Source organism: Hypomesus nipponensis, chromosome 23, assembly GCF_054491055.1.
Source record: "Hypomesus nipponensis isolate SF chromosome 23, ASM5449105v1, whole genome shotgun sequence".
NCBI lineage: Eukaryota > Metazoa > Chordata > Actinopteri > Osmeriformes > Osmeridae > Hypomesus > Hypomesus nipponensis.
This window is the reverse complement of record NC_140383.1, coordinates 895,515-916,255: the sequence shown is the minus strand read 5'-3', so window position 1 is coordinate 916,255 and position 20,741 is coordinate 895,515. Positions and strand designations below refer to the sequence as shown.

Below are 20,741 nucleotides of genomic sequence, written 5' to 3'. Positions count from 1 at the left end.
GAAAGTCAACTTAATGAGAGATGTGTCACATCTGTGGAAACCCACACAAAAACAATGAGTGCCAAGTAATGGAACACGGCGTGAACTGATATGTCTCTAAATGTTCTCTCTCAAAATCACTCAGAAATAATATGAGGGAAAGCATTTCTGTCCATCATGTGTCCGGAAAAAAAAGCTACCAACGGCACATAACAGGTTGATTATGTAAATGTCCTATTCAATATTGGCAACCATCTTTACCATGGCTTCTAGTTATCTAGTTGATTGATCCTGTTTTCTTTGGTAAATTGCTAGCCAAGTGGCCCACTGACAGGAAGCCTATTCTGATTACAGCTGACTTCATCTTCTACATTGGCTTAATTGCAATCACCCTCAACAGACTCACTCCATTTTTTTCACAGCAGAGTGGAAAACAGCAAGCCATTGTTCTGCTTGGGAGTTTGCCATTCCATCATAAAACGAACAGCATCATTATCATATTTAGGCTCCACGGGCAATTTTCCTTTTTATGATTACACAAGAGACAAGGGCCAAGCTGACTAATCAGACCAAAAAAACTCAAACCTTCTCAAATGATGACTGAGATGAAGTCAGTCTTCTGGCTGTGAGTGGTAGAGGTTGATGGGAGGAGGATGCCCCTAGCCCCTCCCTCTCAGACAGCAGTGAGGAACTGTAAATTCTAACTATGATGAATTAGGGGGGCAGGAGCCACTGTAGAATGCTGGCTAGCCCGGCAGTTTCTCTTAGCGTCAGCACACTGCTCTGATTAATAGTGGCGGTCCCACCTCTTGTGCCCACCATATAAAAGGCCTGTAGTACAGTTTCAGCAAAGGGGACTGGGATAGGACTGGGGAGAAGGGAAAACGTGCTGGAGCGAGAGGATGAGCTGGGTGTTTGAAGGTCAGTTTGTGTGCATTTGCCCCTGGCAGCAGGAGACAGCAGGAGTTACTTCCCCTGTCAAAAACAAGAACGTTGACTGATGGGACTGGAAAATGATGACATGGCTACAGAAGCTCAATGCCACTCACTGGAGAGCATGCTGTGACTTCATACAGTCTGAACTTTCTCCTCAAATACAGCATATTTATAAACAGTTTACTGAAGTAGGCTTGGCCTATTACAAGACATAAACCAAGAGAGAGGTTTTTTTATGGGGGTCAGATGCCTGAGCGGTTAGGGAGTCGGGCTACTAATCAGAAGGTTGTTGGTTCGATTCCCGGCCTTGCAAAATGATGTTGTGTCCTTTCCACCCTACTTGCCTCGGGGGAATGTCCCTGTACTTACTGTAAGTCGCTCTGGATAAGAGCGTATGTTAAAATGACTAAATGTAAGTGTTTCTTGCCATCCGCAGATGAGGAAGCCCCTCTAATACGGCATCGTAAACTCTACACCGTCTGTATGCTTCAGTGGACAACATCCAAATGTCCCACAAATTCATTTACTACAGTACAAACTACTACTTTAAATTGAATGAAAATGTAATAAAATCCTCACAGTAAGGAGAGCAGTAAAACGTTATTTACCATCATCAACGCGTTACCAGAGGCTCAAATGATGTCAGCAATCAAAAACAACAGCAAAAGACTGCAGACTATTATCCCCATTCAACTGACATCAAGTTTAATCAGCAGCATAGGTGATCTCCCAGAATGCAGCTCACTCAGCCTGCCTCTGGCCTCTGCTCTTCCAGCAGCCTGCCTCTGGCCTCTCTTACAGGAAAACAATGGCTAATTAATCAGCGATGTGTCTTCTTTTAAAACTCGAGCAGATCGATCAGTGAGTCTACAGAGACTTGGGAGTCTTAAATACCACCACTCCCATTCAAGGCCTCTAGATATTCGTTTTAATTAAAGATTAGATTACAAAAGATGGTTTACGAGAGAGAGAGTATATATAGAGATATATATCTAGACCATCTTTATTTTTTATTTTTTTACTGGTGATGCGAAATCTAAAGAGAGTGTCTTTCTGACCGAGTAGAGCACCACTGATGTTCCAAGTTACATCTGGAAATGTTCTGTCAGTGTGGTCCGGAGAAATGAGAAATCCTCTGTCACCTCTGCGTCTCATCCCGCATGAGCGCTTTTATCTGTTGATCTCTAGGTGACAAATGGAGGACATTATACAATAAGCACAGGCTACATGGTACAACATTACAGCCAGTGAACATGATTCTCACATTTTATGGCTTTGTTTTTCATATCCATCGCCCCGCAGGTCAATAGATCAAAATCAGGCATTACTTGGCCCAGGCATTGACAAGAGCCATTTTCTTTGTTTGGCAAATTAAGATTTTGGGTCGCATACCACTTACTGTTGCAACTGCAAAGAGAGTAAGAATTGAGTCTCGTCTTTGGACAGTATTACAACTGAGACATACTCAATCTGAAAGTCTCTTGTTCCAAAGTCTACTTAAGATCAGGAATTACATATTTAACGCTGGTTTGTTGGTGACCATCAGACAGACCATAATAGTATCATATTCCACATCGCTCTCCAACACTTCACTGTAACCCTTCTGCCCTACAAGTCTGTCAGATCATTTCTCTCAACAAAACAGCTTAACCCTTCCCACCATCCCAGAACAGAACACTTTACACTCAGAGTGACGCTCCTCTAGCGTTGTGGTAAACCTGGGGGTATAAATGATCGAATCCCTCCTGGCAGCGTCTGCTAGTCCACAAAACAAAGAAAGGTGACAAATCACTGTGGCCAAAAAATGAGTCTGAACACTTCTGGTTCGGTATCTCATTTGTGGAGGTCTTCCCATCACAGAGGACATAGTCTGCCAACATAGGTCCATAGGAAACAGGGACATCTTGCACCACATTGCACAGTTCTCCCCAAAAATGTTTTCCTTTTATTTAGCTTTACAGCAAATCCAAAGCACTACACGCCACTGTTCAGTGGCTGGTTGTGGTATAAGTCTGTAGAGGAAGAGCAGCAAGAGAGAGAGAGAGAGAGAGAGAGAGAGAGAGAGAGAGCTTTATGGACGATTATTCCTCAGTCAGACAGCAATCGTGCCTGAGCCCTGGCTCTCAGAGGAGAGGATCAGCCGTCTCCACCAACACTCCCTCCTGCTGCCTTTATTAGCGGAAGCATTTCCCGCTGTAGAAAATCTTTAAGTCTCTTTAGCCAAATATAATATGGTCTGATATCTTGGGTGTTTATATTCTGTGATGTAATTATTATTTTTTTAATCAAGGATTTTTTATCTTTTTTTTTATATATCATGCTGAGGGTTAGATCTAGAGTCTTATCAGGCTGCTCTTCATGGAAGTAGGAGGTCTTGAACAAAACTCCACCTACACGTACATGGAAACATGAGATGAGCAGTGCTCGACAAGAAAGTCTACATTGACATCCACACAGATTATAGCAATTTATCCATAATTGCAGTCAAATTTAGTGTGAAATTGAAAAACGGATGTTTATAAAAGGAATTCAATGCGTGATGGCACTGCCAAACTGCTTAATTTCTACAAGAATGATTTGAATCTATTCTAATTTGCTGTACAGAGCAGACAATCCCACGTGGTACAAATTCCTACCTAAAAGATATGCAATTAAATGGACTTGTAACATTATTTCATTAGCAGAAGCACAAAAATATTGAACTAAACTCTGTGTGCAATGAGCCACGTTTTCATTAAGGAACACAAATGAAGGACTTTGGAAATGACCCGCTGGAAATCACCTTAGTTTGGAAATTATTCAACATGAAAACATATAAGAAACACATATCCAAGAACTAATATGAACACAATTACTCACTCAACTTAAACTTTCTAATTTTGAAAAGGCTAATTTTGTACAAAAAACAGTAAAAATATATAAAGGCTGTAATAAGAACTTATTGAATTGTTGGCAATTTTCCCCTCACCTCTACAGGAGGCTTTGATTTCCACTGAGGTCTGTTCACATGCATGCTGAGAGTACAATATTGGTTCCACATTACAGCCATTTCACATTAATAAATAAATGTATAAATTGTTTCGATGCAAAACCTTGTTACAAACTGGCAAGGAACAGATAATGTGGGATCCCAGTTAGCTTTGCACTCGTTTACCAGCACAGGGAGAGGACGCAGGAAGATGCCAGCTAGGAAGTCTTTTTACAGTAATATTTATTCTTACAATTAAAGTTGGTTTCACACGTTTGTTGTGCCACTTGTTTGCATCACTATTAGACCCAACTGAGACCCATTTGTCAAAATCAAGTCAAGTTTTGTTAAAAGTAAAATCTGATTGGAATTGTATTGCCTTTTTTGCAAGCTGTGTGAAAGCTTCACAGATCAACAGCTATAACCAACTTCAATCCTCATGCGGAGTCAGTATGAGGTGTTCACAGTGTTAGAACTGGGGCCTTCTCTGTGTCGTTTATTACAGTAGAACGCTGAAAAGGGTGTCACATTGTATCACAAACAGATCCATCTGCACTGTTCTGAGAGATAGACATGGTAATCGGTGTTAGAAAACTACCTCAATGACACCTCTAAATGTTCTTTCCACAAAGCGTTCTTCATAGGCAGAAGTGAGCAGTTTCACAGTAATGAAGGGTTCTGACCAAAAGAACTCAATGTTCTGTTGTGGTGAAATGTCCGTCGTGTTCAAGGGAGAGTTGGGGAGAGAGACCTTTGTCTTTCCCTGTGAAAGAGCTTTAATGCCCCCTTTCTGCCAGATGGCTGGATGGCTGCTCCCTTTGTAGTCCTCCCCAAACACACACACACACACACACACACACTGACCCCCACACGCACTGACCAACAGAACTGGACTGTGCACACGCATGTTAGTGTGGAGCGGGCAGAGCCAGACAGTGAACGGTAAACAGCCCTACTGTTCCTCCTCTGGGGGTCTTTGATCTGTCAGCTGCTGAGCTTCACTGTTCTCCCTCTTTGCCACAAATGTCCCCTCTCGAGTCCTTGGCTGAGCAGGAGAAAAAATGACAGTAATGATAGGAATCCGCGAGGATGGACCGAGTGGAAAATGACAGCAGTAGAGCACCTTGGAGTTGAGCTGCATTTCAATATTGCAGATGAAAGGAAAATTGAATGTAAATCGAGGCAAGAGATGTGACTGCAGTGATTAGTGTTGTCAGCTCGTCTCTGTGTTTGTGACAGAGCCAGGTGGAAATGAGACGGACAAAATATCATTAGAACAGCGAAGGCCACCTGGGCCCAACCCACTGTAGAGCCTGGCTCCCTGTTCCTCCACACCTGTTCCTCAGGTGTTAGAGCAGTCGCAGGGGAGACAGACAGATGGGGTTAGAGCAGTCGCAGAGGAGACAGACAGATGGGGTTAGAGCAGTCGCAGGGGAGACAGACAGATGGGGTTAGAGCAGTCGCAGGGGAGACAGACAGATGGGGTTAGAGCAGTCGCAGGGGAGACAGACAGATGGGGTTAGAGCAGTCGCAGGGGAGACAGACAGATGGGGTTAGAGCAGTCGCAGGGGAGACAGACAGATGGGGTTAGAGCAGTCGCAGGGGAGACTGTATTTGTGGGTCACTAGTGTTACATAGTTGGAGAGACAGATAATAATTATCATGGTTGTGTCATTTTATAATATGTTGCCAAATTCACCTAAATGTAAACTACAGCTCAGCAAGCTTGACTTTTTTGAATAGTGCGGGTCACCAGGTTTATAAAAAGAACGAAAATATGTTGAAGAAGATTTCTTTTTATCCAAGAATGATAGTAGCACTATTAGAGAATAATATGTGAAAATGATCACCTTATTAGTAGGTGATCGTAAATGTCCAGTGGATAATATATTAAATAAAAAAGGGAGAGCAGGAAGTCACTCCTAAATGATGAGCAGTGCCGTGAGCGGAGCGTTAAACTATCATGTCTGAACGGGAGAGTGCTGCTGGCTCGTCTTCAGAAACCTGGCGACTCGGAGCTTGCGACTCGGAGCTTGCGACTCGGAGCTTGCGACTCGGAGCTTGCGCTTACTGGTGAAGGCAGTTCATCAAATATTAATTCACAGTGCTAAAATATGGTTTTAAGAGAACTACAACTTTAAAAGTGAGTGGCTGAAAAGCATATTTGGTATGTTAGCTGTAAACAGCAATAGTACAGCCTGTGAAGGAGTGCTTTATGGACCGGAAAAAAGTACTTAACAAAGCAACCAAGTTCATATTAGCTAGACACTCGATTAATTGTGCATCCATTTGTACAATAGCTCAATATCGCAATGGTGCAGGCAGATGGAAAAATCTAATGTCTCCACAGGGCCTGGGTTGGGGTGAGCATATTGCCTTCTTAGCCAGAGCACTTCACACAGCTAGCACTGGACAGCAGCACACGGGGGGATAACGGATTTAATTAAATAGGCAAAAGAAAGTCAAGTCTGCATAGTTTCATTTGTCTGCAACATGGCCCTCATGCATTCGTGCATTTGTTCACCCAAGGATAAAGGTATTAGTGTTTGAAGTGTGAGGGAATTTGCCTCTGAAGCAATCTCAAACCAAACTACTTAAATTAAATCTACAAGAAGCAGAATGTAGAAAGCCAGCTGGATGTCACAGAGTTGACATTTGACAATTTTGTAATCTAGCTGATCAAACCATCTCCACACCACTAACTCACTATTTTACAGGATGTGAATTCAACCTGAAGCTCTTTTTAATCAGTGTTGATGACACGTGTAATTGCATGTAGATAAAATGTCACAATCCGTCACACGGACACTTAATATTTTCTGTTGAATGCTTTTTCATTCAAACAGAGTAAATCATGTCCCATTCGGGTATTCAAATATGAATTCCCTGCCCTAATACATCTGGGGACCGTAATTAAAATGAGTTTCACTGAGGCGGCCAAGTGCTCACCTTTTTTCCTGTTAAAGGCCCGGTTCATGCTGGAACACCTTGCTGCTTGGTGGTCTCTGGAGTATTTGCCAATATTCCCCCTGAAGAAACACAAACAAGGAGGTTAAAGATGGCTTAAAAACATCAAGCCGTTACTAAACCAAACATGGAAAGTCTTGCCAAACAAACAGACATCTCCCAGAAAGACATTATTTGAAGCCCGTTTCTCCTGAGAGTCTGAGACAGGGGTGTGCCCCTTCTCCCACATCGAACACACCCAAAAGCCTGTTCCTTTCTACAGCAATGGCTGGTATTCCCTTCCGCAGGTGAGACATGGAACTTGTGGAGTGAGTGTGTATTAGAGCTTCACCTTTCAAGGACGTTTATGTTTCTTACTGGACTTTGGGTCCTTTCCAGGTAGCAACTCAGGTTAGCATTAGCCTCCTAGCAAAAGGAAAGCATGGGGTCTGGTGTATTACATCCAGAACTACCTGCAGCACTGGCAACCTGATGACAGTGCCATGAAACAGGACAAACTACTTGAATGCATTAATGCATGAGCATTAGTGTTGAATGCTAGGCAGTTCTCCCATATTTTCTGTGGGAAATAATGAATAAGTTAACCGAAGACAACACATTATGTTCCAGCCTCAATCACAGTGAGAAGAATCTGTCAATTCTGTCTGGTGAAATGTTCAGTATCCTGGAATACCCCATTTAACATAATTGGGCTAATTACAATAGCTCAAAATTCATTGTAATAGACGCATAAGGCCAACACTGCCGCACTACTAATGACAGTTCCACTCAGACAGAGGTGAGGATCACGCTGCAAGCCAACGCTGACATGTCTTGATTAGGTTGCCCAGTGTTTTTCAACCCAGTTTTCTAGTTATAAATCCAAGTTCTCCCCCAGAGAACAGCCAATCAGAGGCGATACAGGAACTGTACGGCTCACGCTCGACAATGGGAGCTTCTTTCCTTTATGAGTTCTCCAAGAGACAAATCTACTTGGTGATCACAATGAATACAAAATAAATCCACCTACAGCATGTTCCCACTTTAAATTAAAGGATTTAAGTCAACAAATTAATCTATATAAAATACCATTAGGTGAAATGTGATATACTGAAGATTTCATGAATTCCATTAACGTGCTCTACACACCACTTAATTAGATTGTGGCATCAACGAGACAATTCTCCTAAAGTTGATTTATTACACGTTCTGCTTCTTGCTATGCAGACTCACAAACAGGCCTAAATCTCAATAAAACTGGTGTTGCACTGAAGAATTTCAGATGAGGAACCGTTCACAGCTCTGACAATATTTGGTTGAATATTTTCACAAACAGGTCAAGTTAGCAATGACAGTATTCATTTTATGCAGTGTTGCCTTTTCCATTCCATTAAATAATAAGTATACTCTTATACAGTTACATATTTCACACCCAACATCAAGCTCTCTGACCCCACACATGTTGCTTTGGACACAAGCTAATGCTACATAGACACAAGCTAATGCTACATAGACAAGCTACTGCTACATAGACACAAGCTGTTGCTACATAGACACAAGCTGTTGCTACATAGACACAAGCTATTGCTACATAGACACAAGCTATTGCTACAAACACATTACATGACTGAGTTAAGAAAAATCAGTAAATCCTGTACTTTCCAAAGGTATCTTCTTTGAGATGCGTTACCACGTGGGATACAATGACTGAATAGGTATGAAAATCATACCTCCATCATGGAGAAGAAATAGAAGATACAACTGATCCAAGTCTGAAATGAAGACGTAAATGATTTGACAGCTCCAGCAGGAATTTTAGATTAAAACATGAGGGTTTCTTTGAATTGGGGAGGCCACTTCAGAGTCTACATGATTCATACAACTATGGAGAATTAAACCAATATATTGTATCTTGTGTATTGGGAATTGGGAAAAACACCACATGGAAAATCCCCTCTGACAGATTTGAATGAATGTGCAGTGTTGCTACCAAAACCACAATTTCTTCCTCTTTTGCGAAGAGGCAAATTACCATAATTAACACATGAACTGCAGCATCAGACTTATTTAAAATTACATAGCAACAGTATTCAATATATAATTGTCTCCACTTGGGTATTATGAAACTGTCAAATAGACAAAGAATGAAGGGATTAAAATTATTGAGAAGATGTGATAGTGATGAAAGTACGATTGCAAAAACATTTAAAACTTAACTATAAACTTTGTAAACTTGAAAATGTTGCTTTTTTTAAATCATGTAATGTCTTCAAATGTTCTCTCCCTGTGTAGGTTTCCTTACAGGGCGTGAGCAGTCTGAATAAGACTACAGGGTGGGGGATTGGACATTCCTAAGTCTGTCAAAACAGAAAGGTTTTACTAGAGCAAAGAGACAGATTTTGATCCTTACAAACGAAAAAAATGCAGTTCTAGAGTGTAGTACAGCCACATGAACAAGTGACTGGTTTGCTGTTTCAGGGTCGAGCACAAGAGAAACTTCTGGTTTAGAGAATGATGGAAACATCTGACATTATCACTTTCCTATTAAACAAACTAACCCTAACCCTTAAACAAGCACCACCAAACTGCACGTTGTGATGAGTTCCACCATCATGGAGGTCCAGCCTGGCCTTCAGTGGCGTCAGGGAGTTGCCTTGCTGAGCTTGCCTGCCCCAACATCTTATCTGAACGAGATCTCCACCAAAAACACTTGACACTGTCATCAAGCAGCGGCAACTTCCAACCCCTCCTTTGAAGCTTTCTGACTTTGGGTATTAAATAATTAAGGCTATTCATGACCGTAAACACAGCACTACATAATGACACGTCTATTCATTTTTAAAAGAACATGAAGTCAATAGGGAACTGCCACCAAAGCATTATTTGTCAAAGCAATTGAAGTTGATAAAACAAAGCAGAGTGTAACAAATAGCCCTGAGGAACAGTTCACTAAACAAGATAAGGATGCCTGACAGTCCAGCAAACTGTTTCCAACACGACAACAACGAGCAAAATCAAACCAATTGTTGATACTGTCCTCATTCACTTTCCAGAGAAGTACAGTTGCCGTTGACAACGGCAAAGCTATTTACAGCCAAAATAACATTTTAAATGCCATTAATTAACAACAGAGAAATAGGTGAGCAGGCCATAATATAAATTTGCTTGGTATAGTCCTATCCTGCGTTGCCTAAACTGACATCTGGCTGTGATGTCACTTATTATTACTGACAGGGACTGTGTTTGACTGACAGGGACTGTGTTTGACTGACAGGGACTGTGTTTGACTGACAGGGACTGTGTTTGACTGACAGGGACTGTGTTTGACTGACAGGGACTGTGTTTGACTGACAGGGACTGTGTTTGACTGACAGGGACTGTGTTTGACTGACAGGGACTGTGTTTGACTGACAGGGACTGTGTTTGCTTGATTTGAATGGCTTCCTTGCTGGTGACTCACCCAAAAAGAACGAAATAACCACCCTGTAGAGACACACTTACACAAGCACACACACGCCGTCTTTGCAGTAAGTTACAGACCTCCCAAAGTCCCCACTGTTGTTTACCAGCTGTGGTCTGAAACACCGGGCCAGTCAGGTATGTTTGAGTCCACTCAGAGGAGTGTTGAGGATCAACACTAGCTAAGACAGTCCTATTACCAGGGTTCCTGACTTCACATACAACCAGGACTGTTCCTGGGCTCCTTCCCAGCGGGGGCGGGGCATGGCTCCCCTGGTACAACCCAGACCATATGCGGTTTACTGGATGTTCGCTCGACCGAAGCTTCTGAGGACACAGCAACACTGGGGGCTGGAGTCCCACATAAACACCATCGGCTCTGATTATCAAAGCCAATGGGACATGCACTGTCACTTAGCAGCTCAAGAGGTACGACCAAACTGCTTTGACACCACTCGAAAGCTGTAATAGGTAACACATCACTGGTAGTAAAGATGAATACATGGGGTGAATTCATTCATTAAGCCACAATCAAAATAAATCAAACTACATTGGGTGTTTTTATTCATGTTTACAATTGATCCACCATTACTGTAGCAAGTGTGTTGCCTTCATGAGGGAACAAAAAAAACTGTTTAGCAATTTGCCTTCAGTGAGTCAGACAGATGGAATTTAGGTTGGGAAACAAACTTTTTGTTTGTTGACCTACTTTGACCCTGGGAAGAACTTATTTAAAGCCCAAATCCAGTACACATTCAAACAGGCTTCCGATTTTTTTACATAAAATGACACTGATAATATTTCCAAAAAGTAACAAACATGCTCTTAAAAAGAAGACTTACTAATCAGACCCATATGAGCCAAAACAGGCAGCCCTGCTATCGACATGGGAGAGAGGAATGCAGCTCCAACACCATGCTACGGACAAAAGGCAATCAAAGATCCTTTGTTCTTCTCCAACTTTGCTTTTCGTCAAGCTCTGGAATCCAGCTTGCTAACCTCACCACGTTACACACCACAAAATAATCTGTTTATGAATTTAGCCCCAGCATTCCACAATCGAATCGGCCGGAGACCCTGGGCGCAGAGCGCAGCCCTGCCGTTCACAGACTCCCACACACAAAACAGCAGCTCTACCAGCAATGATCAGAAAATATCATTAAAGAACCCCACCAGGAACGCAGCCTCTGCCAAGTGGAGCAAAAGAAGAACCGTTTTATAACGGCATCGGTACAAATAAGCAAAAGGAACCAAGTGAGTACCAAAATATAGCGACTTACTAGCTTTGTGACGGGGTGGAATAGTGAGGAGGAAGTTCCAGCGGTGCCTAATAGTTTTCAGCTGTGGGCCAGATGGTGATACATTCAGGACTGCGGTTAAAGAAAGATGATGGGTTTGCAAACTCAAGAGCTTTGCTCAAGACACATGATACCTGGATGTGAAGTTAAATTCCTCCACCCAAAAACCATCCAAAAGTAATTTTTCAGAATAGTTTCTACGCGTGTGAGGAAACTTCAGGTCAGCACAAACGGGGTTTTTTTAATGTTTTTTTCCCCCGAGGTAACGTGCCAGAAGACTTTAAACATCAACATACCAAAAGTTGAATTTCGAACCGACAACTCTTGGCCTGGATCTAAATAAAACACATACCAGACTTCTTTAAGTGATCAAATTACACTGAACAATACTGTCACCACCATTTCACAGCAGAGTAACATGTAAAAACAAATTAATAAATTGACAATAAATGGTGAAAGTGTTAAAAAATAAGGGAAACTAGTATCGTAAGAAAGAACAGTTTCCACTACAGCTGCAGAAATACTTGGAACCTGACAGCTTGAACTGTGTTCTGCCTCTGAAATCCGACACTTGCTCATCCCATTCAACGCTTAGATGAACTGCTGCTGAGGACAGCTTGCAAGCGTGGGAGAAAGGCAGAGATTATAAAAAATTACAATTTCATCTGATCTACAAAAAGAAAATGTTTTTCTTCCTGTAGAAACACAGGTTTTGAAACTTCAAGTAAGCTCAAAAACTAATTCCTGTCTCAACAAGAAATGTTTGTTCTAAACGTTTGTTTAACTACAAGCTTAAACTCTAGATCCACAAAAAAATAGGCCTATTTGACCTACAGTTATCTGGATTTGAGTAAACAGATTAGATTGAATAAGTCTTAGGCAACTCGCAGGTCTCTGGTTCCTGCCTTTTAAACAGGAAGGACTCCAGGAGGGAGGTTCTGTTCACACTAAACTCTGGTTTATGCCAGCATCTCTTCATGTTTGCCAGCATCGTATGGACAGCTGTACAAGGTGGGAAAGGGTGTTCTGGTTTTGTACAAAAAATTTTCCAACTCTTTAAAAGGTATGATTAGGTATTCAGTCTGAAATGTGAGACACGAGACTGTAATATCATATTAATGATTAGGGTGTACGCACCGGTCTGGAGTCATGAGCTTCGTAAGTTAATTGATGGAATAAATATAATATATTGAAAATGGAGTTTCCTACAGCCTCTTTTCACTAGTAATTGGAGACCCACTAGAAGAACAACACACATTTTCAGAAATCTCATAACACCACAGTGTGTCTCATGGAACCGCATGAAATTAGTGGCAAACAAACCAACTTAGTCTTGTGTCGTTTGCAGCTAACGTTGAAATACCAACATCGAAAGGTGGGCTATTTGAAACTAAATATAGGTTGAGGCAATGTTAAGTCTGAATCTTATGTTCTGGCAGACCCAACAGGAGGTCTTAATTGTCAATGTTGTAGAGGAGAGAAGTTGGAATAATACAATAAATTGAATAATACTGTTGAAGTCTACAACTGAAACACTGAATGTTGAATTTCCATAAACTACGATGTACAAGCCTAGACACAAATCATACTTTACACCAGTGTACCAAATCACACTTTACACCAGTGTACCAAATCAAAAACATGTTTTCACAGTTGCAGGAAGACTAAGTGTGTGTTTTATGGAAGTGTGGCAGGAGGCCTGTTCCATAAAGGCTGCTCAAAAAAGCTGGACTTAAAGTCCCAAACCAGACTTTGATTAGTCAAGCGGGGCTAAAGCGGTTCCATAAAGGCCAATTTCAGCTCACGCAATCCTACTAATTCAAGTCAGATTTAAGTAGTCAAGCTAATTGCGCGTGCACCCTATTCTTAAGCAGCCCGAGAGGTAAAACATGGATCATACAATCCACCACGGCAAAAGCAATGCACATGGCCACGTGACTTCTTCCAGAAAGAACGTTCCCTTTACTATGTACTGTGTACTATGACAGCTCCCTCATCCACCGCTTCATCAAAATAAAATGACACGCCATGATTGACGTCGTGAACGATAGGCTACGTACGTCGGGGTCCTTTTTTAGACCTTTACTTCGTTGATTAAATAACAGACACCCTCTAAACACATCTAAATTGAGTTTGCCTTTAATAACACCTGCAGGCATCTTCTAGTTAAAGGTCTCAGCTGTTTGTAGTTGAGTGTTTCCAACCATGAGAAGCTACAGGGCAAGAAGCGGTCTTCATGTCACACCAAAGCACATCTGGGAAAAGTAGAGCTAGCTTACAGCTCAAATGCACTCTGATGTCTGAATGTACTTAGGCCATGTTATTGTACAAAGAAAAGGGTTGAATACAAAAAACACAAGGAGAAGTTGCGTAAACTTGAGAGCACAGGTATGCAGGTGTCCTGGGATAATCAAGTAGCTTCAGGAACTTTCCTGCTGTATCCATCTCCCACAACACAGCGTTCCAGTTACTGAGACATGTGTCCACATGCACACCACTGCTAACAAGGTCAAACGTTTGAGATAGCTGAGAGCATTACAGTCAGCAGTCCTAAACAGGTTATAACAGCAGTTATAACAGCAGCTATAACCCCCACCCACAATATGGAAACCCTTTCACTCTATTATTGACACGACCAACATTTGCCACCGGAGGCGGATACATATCAACATCACAGCTGCTGGCCATTTTCATACTAGAGTATTTACTTTGATCTTTAGTCATGCCACAAAAAAAATCCTTCCTTAATTTATTTATTTGAAAAGATTGTGAGGATCAGTCTACTACAGCCACAAATCTGGCTTCATTATCCTCCTAATCAGGTGCAATTACAAGGCACCTTTTGTAGCCAGTAAGACGTGTCAACCAAACAAGGTGGGCTAGAGACAAACCAAGTACACCCTGATTCCTGTTCATCTGCAGACGGGCTTTCAGTTTCAAATGTTGATGCATTTTCATCCTTGTAGATGTTACTATAGTAACGATAGTTACTGCAGGATGCGTATTTAAATGCACCACCAATACAATACATTCCCTTATCAAAAACATAATACACATTTCAAAAGGGTTGGCTGCGAGAGCGTCGGATGTGAGTGTTTATCAACTGCCATTGGATGAGGGAATATTTGGTCACGCTATTGCTGCTCAGTGAAGGACTGTTAATGAGACTGAAGAAGCAGTCAACACTGTGTGGCACAGGCCTAATTGGCAATTAGCAGCAGTTTACCAGAGAACCCTGCACTGAAGGTGACCCAAAGGCAGAACAAGAGCATTCTCCTAATATTCTGTGTTATTACAATGTATTTGATCAGCCCTTTCCTGGTTCACTCGGAGACAGAATTTTTTTTTGTCTGGAATGTGTAACTTGCTTTGTAAGCCTGTGGTATTCCACCCTGACAAAGGAACGATAATGACTGTACAGATCATTCCACCCTGACAACAGAGCTGTAATGACTGTACAGATCAGCTTGTTGGGGCTTTGCTTCAGTGAGTTCCCAGTGAGTTCCCTACTGAGGTGCAGCCGGGGTCGGGTGGTTGGGAGTCAAAGAGACGTTTGATGGAGACATTCCTCAGAAACAGATCGCTGTCTGGAGGATGTGTCAAGAAGGTGTCACAATTTCAAATCTTTCAAGAGTGCACAACTTCTTATATATCCTCATGGAAAATCAAATCTTTATATATATATCTCTTTCCTGGAATACTACGGCGTACAGCATCAAGAGTTCTGTGGTTCAGAAGTGGCGGGGTTCAAGGTGACATCAAACACTTTCAAAATAAACTGAGATTTTTCTCGGATGTTATTGTAACTATTCATATTTGTTCCATAATACGAATGTTGATCATTAAGAAATACTTAGATAAGATCAAATCTTCCGAGTTGCAGCTATGATACCACAGTAGGGATGATGCTCACTTCACAATTTTTTTTTTTATTTTTTTTATATGGTTTAACTTTTTCACAGTGGCATTCCTCCCAAAGTTAGCTCTCACATACACCTAATACCTTGCAAAATACAGGAAACATCTAGAAGTTATTACAGCAAAGTACACCATATACTGCTGTTCCATGTATGAATACAATTTTAAGACAGCTTCCAATCAGACAGTACAGAGAGAAATGGTTCTGCAAGTACACAAGAGGACACAACAGCAACAAAGCAATAACATAACAGTAGGATAATCTACTGCTTAGGATGGTAAAACCTTGAAAAGGAGTCAAACACAAATGAATATGCATATGAAAATATGCATAAGCGGACTCAAATTAGACCATTTAATCTTTCCTATTTTGATCATCAGAAATATAATACAGGAACTTCATAAGAACCACAAAAGAAAAGTTGGGTTCTTTAACAGGGTCATCTGTCTTCTTTGGGATGAGGAAACAGCTGAACAAGCAGCTTTTGTAACATATTTAGCCCAAATTAAAAAATCTGTCAAGAGGTTATCATTTAGGAACCATCAGAACACTTCTGGCGTCAATGACAAATCACTCAATCCACCACTGCCAATTTTTCAACAAGGTCAGTGATTCTGCAGTACTTTTGATAACTCACTGACATTGACATTACTCTCGCCTGTTACTGTAGATTCTGCTGACATTGCTAATAAACTCTGTCAGCTCTCCTTAGAGACATGCCAGTTTATTTCCCTGCCCTGCCTCAGGTGGACGGTGCTGTGTGCTGTGTTGAGGGAAAACCTGCCTCTTAACTGGGTGGAAAATACAAACACAAGAGCCCCTCTGGGGCTTGTGGGGCAAATCAACTAAACATGTGTTATATACACACACACAAACATAACAAATTACAATCGTTGACACCAGACAAGCCAGAAATGTTTTATTTTCTATGTTGTGTGTGTGCGTGTGTTTGTGTGTGTGTATATGAACCTGAGGATCCTGAACTAAACAATATTTTGGTTTCTTCCATCTACTTCAATCAACAGCAGATTCTAAATCCCGTCCTGCCATTGGAGCAATCATTTCACACGGACGGGGGAGGAGGCAATTAACATGAGTCATTAACTGTCCGGCCCGTGGCGTGCCGCTATCAAACGTCACACTATTTGGGGTTTCCACGTTTATGGTGCATTAGCATTACAGCTTTCTGATCGTGTACTCATTCAAGATCTGATTAACCGTCGCTGATGTATCAGAAAGGGGTTCCAGTGTGTGTGTCACATTGGCTGGGTGGTGTGTGTGTGTGTTGCAGGAGGTGTGTGTGTGTGTGTGTTGCAGGAGGTGTGTGTGTTGCAGGAGGTGTGTGTGTGTGTCGTGCTTGCAGGGTGACCTCTGGGATCAGTTACTGCTTGTCTGAATAAATTGGCCCGGTGCACTGAGAGATGCCCTGGAGCAAGGACCTTTGACTGGCTTGTGTCATTACTATGCTGTGTGTGTGTGTGTGCGTGCGTGCGTGCGTGCGCTAATACGGGGTGGCAGACTAACAGACATACCCAGGATCCACCAAGCCTTGCCCTAAATACAAACTTTCTCTACTGTCAACATGTTTGTTCAGGCTGCTGTGTTAGTACAACACACTGCACATCCACCTTGATATCTGGGCCTTGGGGAATGAGACCAACCTTCATTGAGTCCTCAGTGTGTCACTACTAAACTCCTTAGTGCATGACGAAGAGTCCTACCCCAGTGCACTGCAACAGCTCTAGGATTTCAGACTAGTGTAACATGAACCAAACAGCAGCTTTAATTGGTGCCACTCCATCATCAATTTCAATAAGGGATACTAGTGGCCCGTTTATGGCCCAAATAAACCTCAATAATGTAGCTCTAATCTCCACCACCGTTTCAGCATGATAAGGCATACTGTACCCAAGTTAGACGTAATGGCTGTCCAAGTCTTTTATGTACGCTCATATCTTACCATCTGCATCTTTTTTAAATGTAAAGGACAGGCTGAGCTGTCACTGTACACAAGGACATTTCAAACAGGGACCACATGCCCACGGTGCATTTGATAAATTACCCAGACAGGGGTGGTTCACTGTGGTAAATTATTTTCACTGCTATTTGAATAACGTAATACATACGTTATGAAACACTCAACTCAAGACTCAAGTTTACATTCACAGAGGTGATGCTTCTCAATACACCACACCAAGAACAAAGACACTCCGCAGAACTCCAGATCACCATGACCGTGTCAGGAATAATCACTTCTCTCCTGCAAACATCTCGTGTTTTTGCACTCCACTACACGGCCATGACAGGAATATGGGTTAGTGATCTGCCTTCAACATAAGACAATCCCAAACAGCAACTTAGTGGAGTTATTGAGCAAGCACTGCGCATCCACAGATTGCTCTGTGAGCTCCGAGCTGGATGAGGAGAGGTCTGTGATCCATTCAGACACACTGGGGTGTGCATGATGGCAGATAAGGCACCTTACCGATACTGTGGATTGTTAACAAACAGGGTCCTGGGTTGGATGTGGCTTCACACATTTAGCAGCCGCTGGATTCTCATGAGTGCTGTTGTCCCCTGCGGAGAGAAGAAAGAATCACCTTTAGCGATCCTGTGGCACAGAGGACTCGCAGAAAAAGAGGATGTTCAAAAGAATGTTGCTTTAGAACAATGCCTACACTTAACATGAGAGCAAGAAGTGCAAGCATGCGTCTGCAAAAAAGTTTGGCCAAAGTGAGTTCTTTGCAGATAGCTAATGCGTACTCTAGTCAACGCTGAGCTATAATGTTAATAGTCCCCAGAGTAGCCCATCAGGCATGGGAAGGGAAAGGAACATATGCCTGCCCAAAGAACTGGAAAAACTGCATAAACCCTGGCATTTACTTAACACATTCAAGGCAAGGGGATATAATCCTGTTTTAAAGATTCAAACAAACAGACAATTAATCTCAAACGGATTATAAATTGTAGGCGTTTCTTTAGTCACTTCTATCTGTGCTGAAACAAAGTCAACAAGATAACTTTAATATAGCAATAACTGGCTACAGATAGTGACACATGCATGATTTTTACTAGTTCATTTTTTATCGTGAGATCCACAGACTCACATATAGAGGATGTTTTTATACAGTAAGGATGGGGAAATGGTAGCCTACAGCATGAACTAACATTAACAAACTCTGAGGTCGGTCATTTACGGAGCCTGTCACAGCAAACCTGTAGGTGTGATCCCATTCCACACGTGTCATTAGATTCATTAGAGAGCAAACCCTCCTTTCCACATCGTAACATCTGACTAACCAGGATTGAGGGGGGATCATCATTCCTTCATCAGGGATTTATTTGTTAATGCCTGAAATTGTGTCTCATTAGAGCAGGAAGATGTTGAGCAGAAGACTGAGAAGATGCCGGAAGCAGTAAATGTAAACAGCAGCCTCTCTACGTGAAGATGTTACCCAGGATCCTCCTGAGCTGCTGCCACACCACCTTGCTACTGCTACACCACCCTGCTGCTATGACACCACCCTGCTACTGTGACACCACCCTGCTACTGCGACACCACCCTGCTACTGTGACACCACCCTGCTACTGCTACACCACCCTGCTGCTGCGACACCACCCTGCTACAGTGACACCACCCTGCTACTGCGACACCACCCTGCTACTGCGACACCACCCTGCTGCTATGACACCACCCTGCTGCTATGACACCACCCTGCTGCTATGACACCACCCTGCTACTGTGACACCACCCTGCTACTGCGACACCACCCTGCTACTGTGACACCACCCTGCTACTGCGACACCACCCTGCTGCTGCGACACCACCCTGCTACAGTGACACCACCCTGCTACTGCGACACCACCCTGCTACTGCGACACCACCCTGCTACTGCGACACCACCCTGCTACTGCGACACCACCCTGCTGCTATGACACCACCCTGCTGCTATGACACCACCCTGCTGCTGCGACACCACCCTGCTACAGTGACACCACCCTGCTACTGCGACACCACCCTGCTACAATGATACCACCCTGCTACAGTGACACCACCCTGCTACTGTGACACCACCCTGCTACTGTGACACCACCCTGCTACTGCGACACCACCCTGCTACTGTGACACCACCCTGCTACAGTGACACCACCCTGCTACTGCGACACCACCCTGCTACAGTGATACCACCCTGCTACAGTGACACCACCCTGCTGCTGCTACACCACCCTGCTACAGTGACACCACCCTGCTACTGCTACACCACCCTGCTGCTGCTACACCACCCTGCTACAGTGACACCACCCTGCTACTGCTACACCACCCTGCTGCTGCTACACCACCCTGCTGCTATGACACCACCCTGCTACAGTGACACCACCCTGCTGCTATGACACCACCCTGCTACTGCTACACCACCCTGCTACTGCTACACCACCCTGCTACTGCCACACCACCCTGCTGCTATGACACCACCCTGCTACTGCTACACCACCCTGCTACTGTGACACCACCCTGCTACTGCTACACCACCCTGCTGCTATGACACCACCCTGCTACTGCTACACCACCCTGCTGCTGCCACACCACCCTGCTGCTGCCACACCACCCTGCTGCTGCTACACCACCCTGCTACTGCTACACCACCCTGCTACAGTGACACCACCCTGCTACTGCGACACCACCCTGCTGCTATGACACCACCCTGCTGCTATGACACCACCCTGCTACTGCTACACCACCCTGCTGCAGTCATCCTGCGACCCGCAAGCCAACGAGACCGTGACCCAGATGTGGCTCTGACACCCCTAAGACACGTCTGCCCCCCACCGGCTCCCATCCTGTGAGAGCATGCAGTGAGGACTCCTCACTGAGGAGGTGTCATGTGATGTGAGAGCATGCAGTGAGGAGGTGTCATGTGATGTGAAAGCATGCAGTGAGGAGGTGTCATGTGATGTGAGAGCATGCAGTGAGGACTCCTCACTGAGGAGGTGTCATGTGATGTGAGGGCATGCAGTGAGGAGGTGTCATGTGATGTGAGAGCATGCAGTGAGGAGGTGTGATCTTGTGAGAGCAGAAACCATAGGGTCCTATATGTACTGGGGTTGAACAGAGTCAGAACACCTTTTAAAGCCGATGTAATTCCATTAAAGGATTACGCCACCGAGCGTATTTGAGGCCGGCTGCATCATTTTCACAGCAGAACAGTTCAAAAAACAAGTGCTTGCATGTTGTAAT

The 20,741-nt window shown here is 43.3% G+C and overlaps 1 protein-coding gene across 5 annotated transcripts in view; it reads right to left on the bottom strand.

Annotated features, from left to right (window-relative positions):
- gulp1a (GULP PTB domain containing engulfment adaptor 1a) overlaps positions 1–20,741 on the bottom strand; it is a 46,532-nt gene that overhangs the window by 8,979 nt on the left and 16,812 nt on the right. The window contains exons 2-3 of one of the 5 annotated variants that reach the window (XM_084689850.1): positions 17,991–18,082; positions 6,833–6,912 (exon numbers count right to left, since the gene is read on the bottom strand). In XM_084689850.1, the coding sequence (XP_084545976.1) occupies positions 6,833–6,860 (28 nt within the window). In that variant the 5' untranslated portion in view covers positions 6,861–6,912; positions 17,991–18,082. Of the gene's footprint in view, positions 1–6,832; positions 6,913–11,130; positions 11,356–11,568; positions 11,675–17,990; positions 18,083–20,741 lie in introns of those variants that run through there. The other 4 variants (XM_084689851.1, XM_084689852.1, XM_084689849.1 and 1 more) reach the window with 4 other exon arrangements.